A 13205-nucleotide genomic window follows, 5' to 3' on the forward strand; every position below is an offset into this window, starting at 1 on the left:
TATGAAGCGGCATCTATGAAAGAAGCTCGTTCCATGTCCAAGCGGGTCTTGAAGAGAAGAGTTTTATCTGTGGCTCATCTTCATGCTTCATTGTAGGTTGGATAAATTTCTCGCTGCATCCACTGTATGGAAATCTTGGTTTTTACTTCGTTCGGCCGCTTCACAGCACCAGGACAAATCACCGTGCGGTTCCGTCCCCGCTCGCCGATAGCTGTATCCGTTGCAGTGCCAGAAAATCTGACAAACTGTGAAATCTCCTTGGCTTCGGCCATTTTTTTTGGTCATGTTGTGGATTACCAAGTTGTAGAATTTTTTTCTTGTGCGTTCAAACAAAAACGCCAAGGACAAGCTGGAAAACGCTTGTGATAAGGGCACCCATCTTGTTGCACTTCGACACGAGCCAGTTGTGCATAGCCACCGAATGAGTGAAGTGGCATAGCACAAAGGCGTAGGTAGAGCGGATCAGGTTGTCAAGAGAAAAGTTTGAACGTATAGTCTACGGATAGCTGCAAGCGGGAGATGGAGCTTTGTGTTCTGTGAATGATTCTTAATGGAGTACTTTCTCAAAACGGGTGGCTTAGTAAATTGCTGAACTAAAAAAAATAGTGCGACAAATGATGGGAAGACAAAAGAAGCATAACTAAGTACCATGTTCGCGTTCTCCCGTGTTCATCTCCTTCTTCAATGCAACACATCTTTGGAAAACACGGTACACAATGCTGCTGAATAGTGCTGGCACTCCGTGGCTGAGTAGGTCTCCGACCGGTTTCGAGCTAATGGAAGAGTCAGGGATCTGATGCTTTGCTGCTGAACACTGAAGCCCGACACGGCAATGATTTAGACACCACAGCACTCGCGGTAGCGTGTGCTTCGACTTCTACTGTTTTTATTTGAGCGGCACCGTCATTTATGACCGTTGCAGTTAGGTACTACATCGGAGAAATAAAAAGAGCCGATGGTTAGCGCTGAAAAAAATGTGTCGGCGCGGCTACCCTGTTGTATTCTGTCTATATTGTTTTTAATTCGCTATGGAAAAAAATTTACAGCATATACATGGGGTAAATGATGGAGAGTGGGGAGAAGCATCTGTCCGTCCATTCGTTTTTGCTTCCGTCCGTCCATCCGTGTGTCCGTCCCTGCGTTCATCTCTGCATCCGCCAGTGCGCCTGTCCATGCGTCATTCCGTCTGTGGAGACATCCGTGCGTCCGTCCATGCATCTGTCTGTGTGTCCGTTCGTCCTGTTAAGGCGTTTATTAGCGGGCCCACAGCGAGCAAGCACAATGGCGACAGTAACGGCCAAGCACGGGCTCTCAGCGCGAGCGGCGTCCTTGTTGGGTGGCCCCACTAGAAGGTACTCAAGAGTTCGACCCATTTCATAGTTCGGAGGCTTCGCTACAGCCCATATATTCAATACTCCAAGAACCACCATCTCGCATCTCTTCATCATATATTCCCTTTATAGAAGCACTGCCACTCAGCGGACATTCCAAGGACTAAACGAGAGGTGGCACACGCACACTTTCTTACGGCTTGCGCTTCGTGTCTACTTCCCACCTTTAACCACCTCGAGTTCATGGTATATACTAGTTCACTTTATTCATGGGACTGTGGCCCAACACTCGCTAAACCTTTCTAAAACCAAGGAGGTTACGCCCAGCGAGTATAACGTAGCAACTCTTTCTTGTCAGATAGTGCTAAATGTACATGCCAATGGCTGCTAATGGCACATGCATACTTTCTTACGGCTTGCACTCGTGTCTACTTCCCACCTTTAATCACCTTGAGTACATGGAATATACTAGTTCACATTATTTATGGCACTGCAGCCCCATGCTCGCTAAACCTTTCTAAAAACAAGGTTATGCCCAGCGAGTAAAACGTAGCAACCCTTTCTTGTCAGACAGGGCTCAATGTACATGCCAATGGCTGCTAATGGGGAATGAGAGACAAGAGAATTCCGCTTTTAGCTGAGGCGCATGTTGCAAATTTCTTTATTGTTCAACAACGCACAGAAGAAATCTCCCACTGGCACCACCTTGCAGGTCAAAACGTAAGACATGTTATGCACTAATGCGAGAGACGAATGGGTGCCGCTATAAGAAGCTTCGCCTCTAAAAAAGTGTGAGAGAAAGTGATGCTCTTGACGTCCCTGCGTGTTCCACATCAGGGACGTCCTCCTCATCTAGCCATGGTGCCATCGACGTCGTGGACGCCTTCCAAGGCGAAGGCATTCGATTTTGTCGTCCCTGCGGGGACTAGTCCGGAGACCGTCGTCGACGCAACGGCCTCAATAGTTGGCCTCTCAGAGGTACACTGCGATCAGCACATGGGAGGCATGAACTTCCAAGTAACTGTCAAGAGCATGGCTTTCATGACTCACGTTGTCGACGCTGGCTCCCTGACCATCGGTGGCGAGCGTATTTCTGTCGTCCCCGTCGGCCCGCAGGTAACTAATGTCGCCTGCCTATTTTTACCAGCCTTCGTCTCCAACGAGGTACTCGTCCAGGCTTTGTCCCCATATGGCAAAGTATTCACTGTGACCACTGGCTTCATGAGCGCAAGACGCGGTGTTCTCACAGGCACAGGCTTTGTCCGGATGGAAATGAGTCCCACAAATCGCGTCCCTAACTATCTTCACGTTTTTAGTCATCGAGTCACCTTCGACTACCGCAGTCTGCAACGTGTTTGTCGTTGGTGTGGCAAGCTCGCCACGTTTGCCAATCTCAGTGATAGAAACAGCCACCATGGTTGACCTCGCGTCTGTCCCAGGCAAACATGCCGTGCCATGTTCGACGTCGGCCTAAGCCGAGAAAGAAATGCTGGTAGGCACCGAGGCACCGGACTCATCGTTAAACCTTGCAGCTGAGTGCTCAGTAAATGCCGATGTTGCAAGATCTACGGGCGCTGGTTTCTTGCGAAGAACAGAATCGAAACCGAATGAGCAAAGCCCATTGGATCATTTCGAAAGCCAGGCTCGCAACTTCTTTGAACAAGTAGCAAGACGCCATGGGAGTTCTTTACTGACGCGTCTCGACAAGCAATCCATGATCAAGGTCGTTGAAGGTGGCGAGAACGTCAACGCTGCAGCCCTACCACCATCTGATTCGTCAGACAGCATCTTCAGCCTCAAAGTCGACAGTAGCATCGGACTTTCTCTAGCCTAGACGGATGTGGCGTGAAAATGCACGCCCCGCAAGAGATCAAGCGTGCTCACAAGTCTGGCAGCAGCTCGGACGGCACCAAAGATAGCCGATCCGAGTCCCAGCAACCGAAGAAACCTCGAACCTCTTCTACAGGGTCGAATTGTGCTTTGTGGTGTATGTACTCTAGTTCCCCTAAATAGATCCCCGTCGTACCGAATCGATAAACATGGCTAGGTCAGTCACCCACATTCATTTTAGTATGGCTGACACCCTGAAAATCATTTCTTTAAATGTTCAAGGGTTGCGTAACCCAGTAAAGCAAGCCGAGGTTATCAGCATAGCCCGCGCAGAACATTGTGATATTCTGTGTTTTCACGAAACAATTTTTTTCACCATTGGCCACGTTCGTGCATTCGAACGCGCATTTAATTTAGACTGTTATTTTTCTTTCGCGACATGTCGCTTCTGTGGAGTTGGAATTGTTATTTTTAACCGCGCTCTTCTACCCAATCATCGTGTTTTCTATGACGGGATTGGACGGGTATTGGCTTTTGACTGCGTCCTATCATCCTTCAAGCTGTGTGTTTTGTGTATTTATAGACTATTTCCAGCAGTGATGTCTAACGATTTTTTCCGTGACCTGGACGTGTATTTTCTAGACGGTCGTCATGACATACTCACTGGAGATTTTAATTGTGTATTAGACACGCAAGCTGTTGTACAAGGTACAGGATGGAGTCGCTCTGATTGGAAGGCGCGGCAGCTGCGTCGCCTAGTGCAACATTTCTCTTTTATAGATACGTACAGACTAGTGCGTGGACCACAGTATGCCTGGAGTTGGTGGCGTAGCACGTCGTGTAGTTGGTTGGATCATTTCAACATGCCAAGCGCACTAGCTTCTTACGTATTGCACTCTTATGTAGTAACATTACCATCATTCCCTGTTTATATAACAGACCACCGACCAGTGACGCTCGAGGCTTACTTTCCCTTTTCATCATCAATGAGACATTGGCGTCTTGACATCCGCATTCTGCACGACACGCGTTCACACTCCAGTTTATCTACTCTTTTGGGATGCGGTCCGGAGGTGTGGGACGCGCTTAAGACACAGTGGTGTTTACACTGCTCAGTAGCAGGGCGGGTCCCTAGACGCCGTACGTCCGAAAAACTAGCAGACACTGCCACAAAGCTGCGTATTGCTCTTCGGGTTGAACGGCTAACTCCCTTGGTGCGCGCATGGCAGGGAGAATTAAGGGCTCGTTTTCAACGCCTTATTGCAGCTTCATCGTTGACGGTGGCTGCTTGGCGTTGCAGACGTAATCCATGGGCTTACCCTGAGGTTCTACGCTTTGCAAAAAGCTCGCTTCTCAACCCGTCGAGTTGACTAGGAACACCGGCTGTCAGATCCTTGCACACTGCGTTGCCGCCGACACGTGATCAGTCATTTTTCCTAGATCACTTTGCCAACATGGCTCGCACGACAATGTCATCACATCGCGGTACCACCGAGACAGCCACAATGTTAAATAGGCTCCCTCAAATTTCATCTGAAGTAGCTGAACAACTTTGCACAAGTCCGTCAGCTGAGGAAGTGAAAGAGGCATTCTTCCATGAAGCGTGGCTCGGCCCCCGGGCCGGACAGGTTGCCTGTTGAGTTTTATTTAACACTTTTTTGCTCTTTTCAGCTCTGTTATTTGCCGCTGTTTTGAGAATTTTGATTTCCCTGATAGCTTTTGCCATGGTCGAATTGTTTTAATACCTAAACATGACCCATCGTCGATTTGCCCAGAGGAGTGGAGACCAATAACGCTCCCCAACGTTGACTACAAAACTTTCGCGGCAGTCATCACTCGGCATTTGGGAAGCCTGAAGCCCTCCCTAATAGGTCATCATCAGGTGTGCTCTATTTCTGGAAGAGAAATCGACAGTCTCTCCTTTGTTACGCGTGATATAATTGCGTACACATTAACAAGATCAACTCGGGGACTCTTGGTTTCACTTGACCAGGAAAAGGCATTCGATCGCCTCAAACGTAGCTTTCTACTTAGCGTAATGGCAGCATTTGGCTTCTCGCAAAACTTCATTGAGCTTCTCAGAAACACATACCGAAATATACGCAGTACGTTCTTTCTTGATGGTTTAGAGAGTGCGCCACTTCCTGTTACCCGTGGTGTTCGCCAGGGGTGTCCTTTATTCCCTGCACTTTTTGTACTCAGCCTCGAACCATTTATTCAATCGCTAATCGCGGATCCTTACGTTAGAGGCCTTCCTCTTCTAGGTAGTGGTACCGTGACGTTGACAGCATTTGCTGATGACATCACGTTGTATTTGAAGAATGAGGACAGTTTATCCTGTAGCCTACGACTTTTTGCTGCGTATAGCATGATTTCAGGTGCTGCTTTGAAATTTTTTAAATGTTGATATTTATTTATTGGTTTCCCAGATGCCTGCCTAAGTCCCTTTTTTGGTCTTCAAAAAAGTGACTCCATTCGCATTCTGGGCCTTGATTATACTTGCTATGGCATATCAGCCTCTTTGTGGGATTCAGTAGTCGAAAATGTAAAACGACACGTCCGGAAAGCACAAGAGTATGATTTACCAATGCTCGAAAGAAGGCATTTAGCACAGATGGTGTTTTGCGGCCGTGCATGGTACATATCTCATGTCTTACAGCCCCCTTATGAATCACTAGGTCGTTGCAATCCCTCATTGCCTCACTTTTCTGGTCGGGTGGAACAGAGCTGGTTTGCCGAGCAGCTCTTGGGCAACCGAGAAACTGTGGTGAATTCACATTCCCATCCGTCTCTGTTCGCTGTCGGCTGCTTCCTCTACGATTCTTACTTCGGTTGTTGCATGGTGATCAGTGCCCCGCGCGTGATCTTGCCTGCTATTTCTTAGGCACCAAGAAACGCTATTTACTACCAGATGCACGGCTTGATTGTGCACCGCAAACACTTAACGTGCCTGCATTTTACTCATCGGCCGTTTCATTTTATCGACACGCGCAGCAGGTTTGTCCCGATGTGGACATTCTCGAAAGCCGCATTGTAGATACAACGGCGGCTCTTCTGCTTCCCCTAGTTCCTCCAGCCCATCTAGCACAATCGAGACATGTCTCGTGGAGCGCGATAACGGCATCGTTTTTGCCTAGTCACCTCCGTGACCTTATGTGGCATCTTGGATGGGGAGTACTCCCAACACGGGACAGACTGGAGAAGTGGGGCATGGTCTCATCTTACACTTGTCCTAACTGCCCGTTACAGGAGTCTAACCAGCATATACTGCAGCAATGTGTCATTGCAAAGGTGTTTTGGAAGTCAGTTAACACTAGTTTTCATGGCCTAGGTGTTGATCGCTTTGTAACATCTGGTCGCTGCTCGCGTAGTCGCTTTGCACGCCTTCTAATAGCTGCGGGAGTTTTTTGTTTGTGGCGTAATAGGTTCGAAGCTGTTGCGGCAGCTCATCGTCATCGTGCTCTCTTTCCAATTCTGGAACGCCTCTACTCTGAACTCTTATCGCTTCTGTCGGAGGAATTGTTCTTCCTTGGGGAGGAAGAATTTCTGCAACAATGGTCGTGCTGCTTTCTGTCTGTAGTTAACAGACGCGTTCGATTAGTCTTTCCTGGCCTGGTTCTTATAGCCAGGTCACCTTTCAATGTCTGCTTAGTGCATGCAATCAGTATGTGCTTACTATTTCTATGTGTTTGTGTACGTCCCATATGGGTGTGAGTTCTTGTATATATGCACTTCATTCTAATGCTGTAAGTTATGTAAATTTTATGAATATTGATACTTGTACATATTTTCTAACATCTTCACTGTCTTGTAAATTCTATACATATATCATCATGTACATTGTCCATATTGTCATTAGCGTATATATGTGACGCTATGAAGAATGGGCGACGTGGCCTGGCGCATACCCCATGTTTATTGCATTCTGATCTTCTTCCTTCTCTGCCTCTACTACTAACTCCTAACCATCGCTACCTCCTTACGTTACAGGATTCCCCCCCCCCCGAAAGAAGTCGCATCAGACGAACATAAATAAAAACTAAACATGCACGGCTTAGAACTGAACACTGTCAACAAGAGAAGATCATTCCAAGTCCAAGGAAGTTTCCGTTAACCCACTATAGCTTCACAGGAGAGGACAGCAATCCGGGGTATCAAGTACAGCTCTAAAGGGCGAGGCTGGCTGTTGCGCTCTGGACAACATAAGCATGCTTTGAGCGTGAAATCAGATGGAAACACAGCCGGTATTCTTGCGATGAATGAACGTGGTGTGATGGCCTTGAAGCATTGGCTGGATGATTTGTGCAGGTGTCGTGCTATTTGTCTTGATTGGAACCCATGCGTCACCACCCGTTTGCGTGCTTGTTGACCGAGGCTGGTGCGGTGATTTTTGCGTCCTTGCGGAATACAGGGTATGGTTTGGCGCCTTTCTCAACGTTGTATGAAGTGTTGCCTGAGTCTTGATCTCGACTGGAGAAAGCTTACTCGACGTCCCTTGGGAAAATATCCTGGATTCCATGCTTCCTTTGTTTCGAGCGAGAAATCTTGAATATGTCATTGGTTTGGTTGACACGTTTGTAAACGGCTTTTCATAAACCACGTGTGTTCTTCCGAAGATGATTCTATTCGTCGTCGTCCTTGTTCGTATAGCCCTTGGAATCTCTGTTGTTCTTGGACTTGCTGGCATTGATGATGTTGCTGCGAAAAGACCTGAGGTGGCAGCCCTTGGAATTTCTGTTGTTCTTGGACTTGCTGGCATTGATGATGTTGCTGCGAAAAGACCTGAGGTGGCAGCCCTTTTTCACCATGACACTGACTTTCTGGGCAATTGAATGTGGTGTCGAGTGGGCAGGTAGTAGTCTCTAGGCTGTTGTGTTGCATTTGGGGTAATGAAGGTAGTGCTTCAGAGTTGATAGATACATCATCAGGGGCTTCTTCTTCGCTGTTCGCTGCGAGTGGTTCTTGCACCTGAATCTGGATAGTAGGTCAAGGGCTTGGCTGAGTATTCTCCGAGCTCCGCAGCTCTATCCTGACCATTGTGAGCGTGCTAGATGTGAGGTGGGCGTTGTGAGCGACGAAAGAGCCAAGTGACAGAAAACCAGGAGGTAGCCCGATTGTGCTAGATGGAAAATAAGCTGATCCAATGTGTGGAGACTGATTTTCACTCTTTGAGTCGTCATGGCGTGGTTCGGCATTTTCCTCATGTGTCAGCTGGTCTACCATGAACAAGGCATCCTTATGACACGAATAGGGACCATTAGGAGCCTTTGAAGAGCTGCGTCGTAGAAAACCAGGTGGTGGACCATGTATGCGAGACGAAGCTTAAAATGCATCAGTAGGGTGAGCGACGTCTCGTGTCGTATGTTGAAGCGAAGACTTCGGAAATGCTGACTTTCGCGCAGAAGGGATGCGCGCTTGACGGTTAGGTTTTTCCTAATATACGCATGGCCTTCTGTAAGTAAACGCATGTGCCACTTCGTCTTGAGGCACTTGCCCATTCGCGCTGGACTTTCGAATGCTTGGGGACTGCTTAGGAAATTGACGATAGTGTGCAGTTCTCTCTAGATAGTCGGCAATGAGTAAGTCTTGGTCATAGTCATTAAAACGGGTAATCATCTCCTCTGATTTTTTGCCATGATTCGTCATTTTCAAAGATGTGGGTGAGGTAAAACTTAAATGCCTCACCGGAGATGTAGTCAGTGAAGTTGATGATCATCTCCCGTTCCGACCAGAATGCAGCGGCGGCGTGGAGCTCGAACAGGTTGAACCAGTCCTGTACGGGTCTGTCGTCCGCTGATCCGGTGTACTTGGGGATGTCGAGGTCATTCGATGGTTCTGTCATGGTGCCGGTAACTGAATGCGCCTGAGATCACCTCTTCTGTGGTCGATATTCAGTTGAGGCGTACTGTAGGTGGCTTCGTGAATGATGTGAGGTTGATGAGTGGTGGCCAGGTCTTCATCCTGTCGACTCGTGTGACGCTATGAAGAATGGGCGACAAGGCCTGGCGCATACCCCATGTTTATTGCATTCTGATCTTCTTCCTTCTCTGCCTCTACTACTAACTCCTAACCATCGCTACCTTCTTACGTTACATATATGTAGTGTATGTAGTTATTAGTACCATGGACTATGGACACCCTACGGACTTGGACACTTTTGTTTAAATGTGTTATGTATATTGTGCTTTGTCATTTGTTTGTTATTGTGCTTGTTGTACAGATGCTCATTCCTTAGGTTCGCTGCGTCCCATGATAGAATGAACTTTTTCTAAACAAGAAATGGCATAGGAATACGCAGGGTTTTATGTTTATTTTTGTTTTGGGAAGGGAGGTGGGAATGAAGTCTCATTGAAAGCCGAGGTGGTCTCTGCTTTTTCGGTCGAGTTCGTAAAAAAAATAACTTGACAATGGAATCGAAACATGACAAGTGATGACGTTCTTCGTTTGACGGTCTGTCTTTGGTGTCCCCTGTTTCTACCTTAACAAGGGAAGTAAATGGTTATTTCAATTTAATGAATCTTTTTGTAGGGTTAATTGGTACATGATTACTGAAATACAAAAATACGGCCGTTATAATTTGTTTTTAATTCTTCTTCCTTGACGGTAGATGTCTTCTTGTACTTCAGTAGGACATCGCATTGAATTATCAGGACCCCTCGGCCGCGGTTATTGTCAAGAACTGCAGCCATAAAGAGACAGGCCCGTCTGCCTAAAGGAACAGGTCTGCCTTGGTGCCTCGCTAAACTGATAGGGAGGTGATAGCTATTTACCCTACTACCCACGTGCTCACATCTGCTGGGAACGACTATTTCCCTGGGTGTAGAAGGGACATCTGCGATAAGTTCAAAGGGCTAAAGGGGTCCCACAGAGGTGGCCTTCTGCTGTAACTTGCTTTGTGCTGTGTGCCCGTGTTTCGACAACCACGAATGAGCTCGCTAGTGTTCCTGCTTGCTGAGACTGTGTAACCGAAACGAATGCCGCGCAAAGCTTGGGCTGGTGTTTCATAGCTGTGCGTCATGCTTTATATATGACAATCTTGTTCACCGCTGAAGGTAGGTTCACATCAAAGTTATTATCAGCGGGCTACTGATCTAACAAGTGCTCAAGCATGACAAGCGGAAAAAGGCATTAACTAAGAAAAAAAAGCACCGCTGCAGCTTCCCCCTTTTGACTTATATAAGACCATTTAAGTTTAGATAGGCACTGCAGGTTCTTTCAACGAAGAATAGTAAAGCAACCTAATTGACCAAAAGAAGCTGTAGTAAAGTATTCCCCCCCCCCCCATGTACAGTACAAAACCCACATGTACAGTACAAAAGGGTACGTTGGATATTCAGCTGTAGTTCCATAGGTTCACCAAGAAATCGATAGTTGGACGGAAACCCGTCTAGTCACGAACAGACATAAAGACAATTAGAAGAACACTCTGAGCAGGATTAAAAGCAAATAAAATTATGGTGTATCGGCCCTTGTTTGGGAGCCTTATTCACAAGTGAAAAGAAGTTCCTCAAGGCAAGCAAATTAATTGCGACATTTTAGTCATGCATTCATCGTAATTTACATTCAGTGTAAGTACTCTGCGTTCCTGTACTCACATGCACTGCACCACAACCGTTCTTCCTGGTGCTGTTAATTGCCAATTTTCAGCTCGCTGCATCATCTCCAGCAGCGCATCACAGGAACTCGGTGTAGTGGCGTCGCTGTTCCATGCCTCTTTGTGGAATTGCTTCACTGTCCGCCCAGGTTCCTGTGAACAAACAATCTCGTGAAATAGACCTGCATGGGGTATTTTTTCATTATCTATAAGCACTGGTAGGTTCCAATAATAATAATAATAATAATAATAATAATAATAATAATAATAATAATAATAATAATAATAATAATAATAATAATAATAATAATAATAATAATAATAATAATAATAATAATATTATTATTATTATTATTATTATTATTATTATTATTAATAATAATAATAATGACTAGTCAGTTCGTATGCTATACTTGCGACCATTGATCGCAGCACAAGGAAAGTCCAGCTGGACAATGTAGGCTGGCATTTAAAATGCAAAGCATATGACCAAAAGAACTACAAGCACCTTTGGCGTCGATCTATCTATTTAGCCCCTTAGTCTGAGTGCTTTCGTGATCACCCCCTAACTTAGCAAGAATGAAAATGAGTACGGGAGGGAGGGTAAGGTGATCTGACGAATATGATGCGCTGGTCAAGACATGAATATTGTCAAAATCACGTCGCGTACCTCTTTAAACACTTTCCGCCAGACAGTGGCACATACCCACGGGGGGGGGGGGGGGGGGGCATGTGCCACAATGATGCGGTATGTGCCTCAGCTGATTGACACTTACGATCCATCAAGAAATGGCGAGAACGCACATGAGTAATATTAAAGCGTCCGCGTTAATTAAAAGCGGACAGGGGCAGCGTTCACCCGACGAAATCAAAAAATAAATGTGAGTGTCCTAGCAGAAACCAAACACCATAATTCTGCGTGGCAATCAAGTATTCCCCCACAGAGCCGTGCCAGGCTTGGAACTATTTTTCAGGTAGAACCTAAAGTTCGTAAAACATCCATTGTAGTTGCAGGGTTGGTTGTTCAATTTTATGAACATTACCTACGTAATCTTGTGATACAGCCATCACTTCTGGTTAACATTATTTGTATACTAAAGTTATGCAGCACTGTCAAGTGCTAGGTACTATCCTCGCGAGCACGAACGCTTCATATGTCAGCTTATCACTTCTGGTGTTTATTACTCATGTTTCTGTTGGCATCGTTGCGCAAGTGCAAACAACTGGTTGTATCAACAGCTGCGGCTGTTCTACATATGTCTGCCCGTGCAACATTTTACACATATCAAGTGTCATTCCATAAAGTGTTGCTCAATAAAAAATTTATGAGACGGTCACCTTTCCTCCGCATGCTTCGCATAACGTCGATATCCAAGGTAAGTGCGATTTGGCAAACTTTTTTTACTTTCACTGTGACATTGGATCACTCGCCCACAATATCATGGTTAGGAAAAGTCAGTACATATCTAGGCACTTTATTACACCCAAGGTAGACAAGATTTAGAATGCAAACTCTAGCAGAACGCTCTTTCCTATCATTGGTATTTCGAGATATTACCCTAGGTTCCTTTTTATCATGAGGTCTTTGGAACACTACACCGTCTACCCTGCCTGCCTGGCAGTTTTCTATTGAGTGTGCCCTTGACCCATCGACGTTTGTGGAACATGAAAAAAGTTGCAAGCGTATATGAGTTGTACTTTTTCTTGACGGCAGGGTGCAATAATAATGTTACTAACGATGCATCCTCGGTTCCCTCGAAGCAATGGTCACTGGTGGACGAATGTTTCAAGGGAGAAAAGACTATATAAAAAAACAGGTGCGTTTTGGTGCTAAAAGATGAGGGCAAAGCAACTGAGCATTGCACCTACTGCGGTGCCCCTCATGGAGGTGTATTAACCCGCACATTGTTCAATGTTGTCCTCATTGGTCTAGCTGATGTTTTACTAAAGTCGGTCTGCCTATCTGTATGTGCGGATGACTGCCTGGAGTGTTGCAATTACTTGCCCTAAGGTCCATGTGCGATTACAGGGGGCAGCAACCCTCACAACAACCAGCTTTCTAAAACAAGGATTGACTATATTAACTGAGAAGTGCGCGTTGGTTGCGTTCACACGAAAACCAATGGGGCCTTATTCTATCCACATCATTAGACAGAGTGTCAAATATACATGGACGCACAGTTTATGGGCATTATTCAACAGTCGTCTTTCGTGGAGCCATACTGCACGTCCTTGAAGAATAGATTGCTATTTATTGTGCATATATTGAACTTCATGTGCGGGAATTCATGAGAAACCTCTGTGGCCTCCATACAGTCGTACAGGAGCCCATTTCAGTGGCTATTGTGCTATAGCTTGTCGTTATTGTCGAATCCTAGCAACTTCAGTATTCGTTCACTGGAAAGCTCACAAGGTCAGGCGCTGTGCATTTGTCTAGGACTTCCCAATGC

The 13205-nt window shown here is 46.1% G+C and overlaps 1 protein-coding gene across 3 annotated transcripts in view; it reads right to left on the minus strand.

The window, feature by feature from the left end:
* The window catches only part of LOC119181596 (receptor-type tyrosine-protein phosphatase T), a 224056-nt gene that overhangs the window by 4470 nt on the left and 206381 nt on the right, over positions 1-13205 (minus strand). For all 3 annotated transcript variants that reach the window (XM_075875913.1, XM_075875912.1, XM_075875914.1), the window contains one exon: positions 10757-10908. In XM_075875913.1, the coding sequence (XP_075732028.1) occupies positions 10757-10908 (152 nt within the window). The remainder of the gene's footprint in view (positions 1-10756; positions 10909-13205) is intronic.

This window comes from Rhipicephalus microplus, chromosome 10, assembly GCF_043290135.1.
Source record: "Rhipicephalus microplus isolate Deutch F79 chromosome 10, USDA_Rmic, whole genome shotgun sequence".
Taxonomy (NCBI): Eukaryota; Metazoa; Arthropoda; class Arachnida; order Ixodida; family Ixodidae; genus Rhipicephalus; species Rhipicephalus microplus.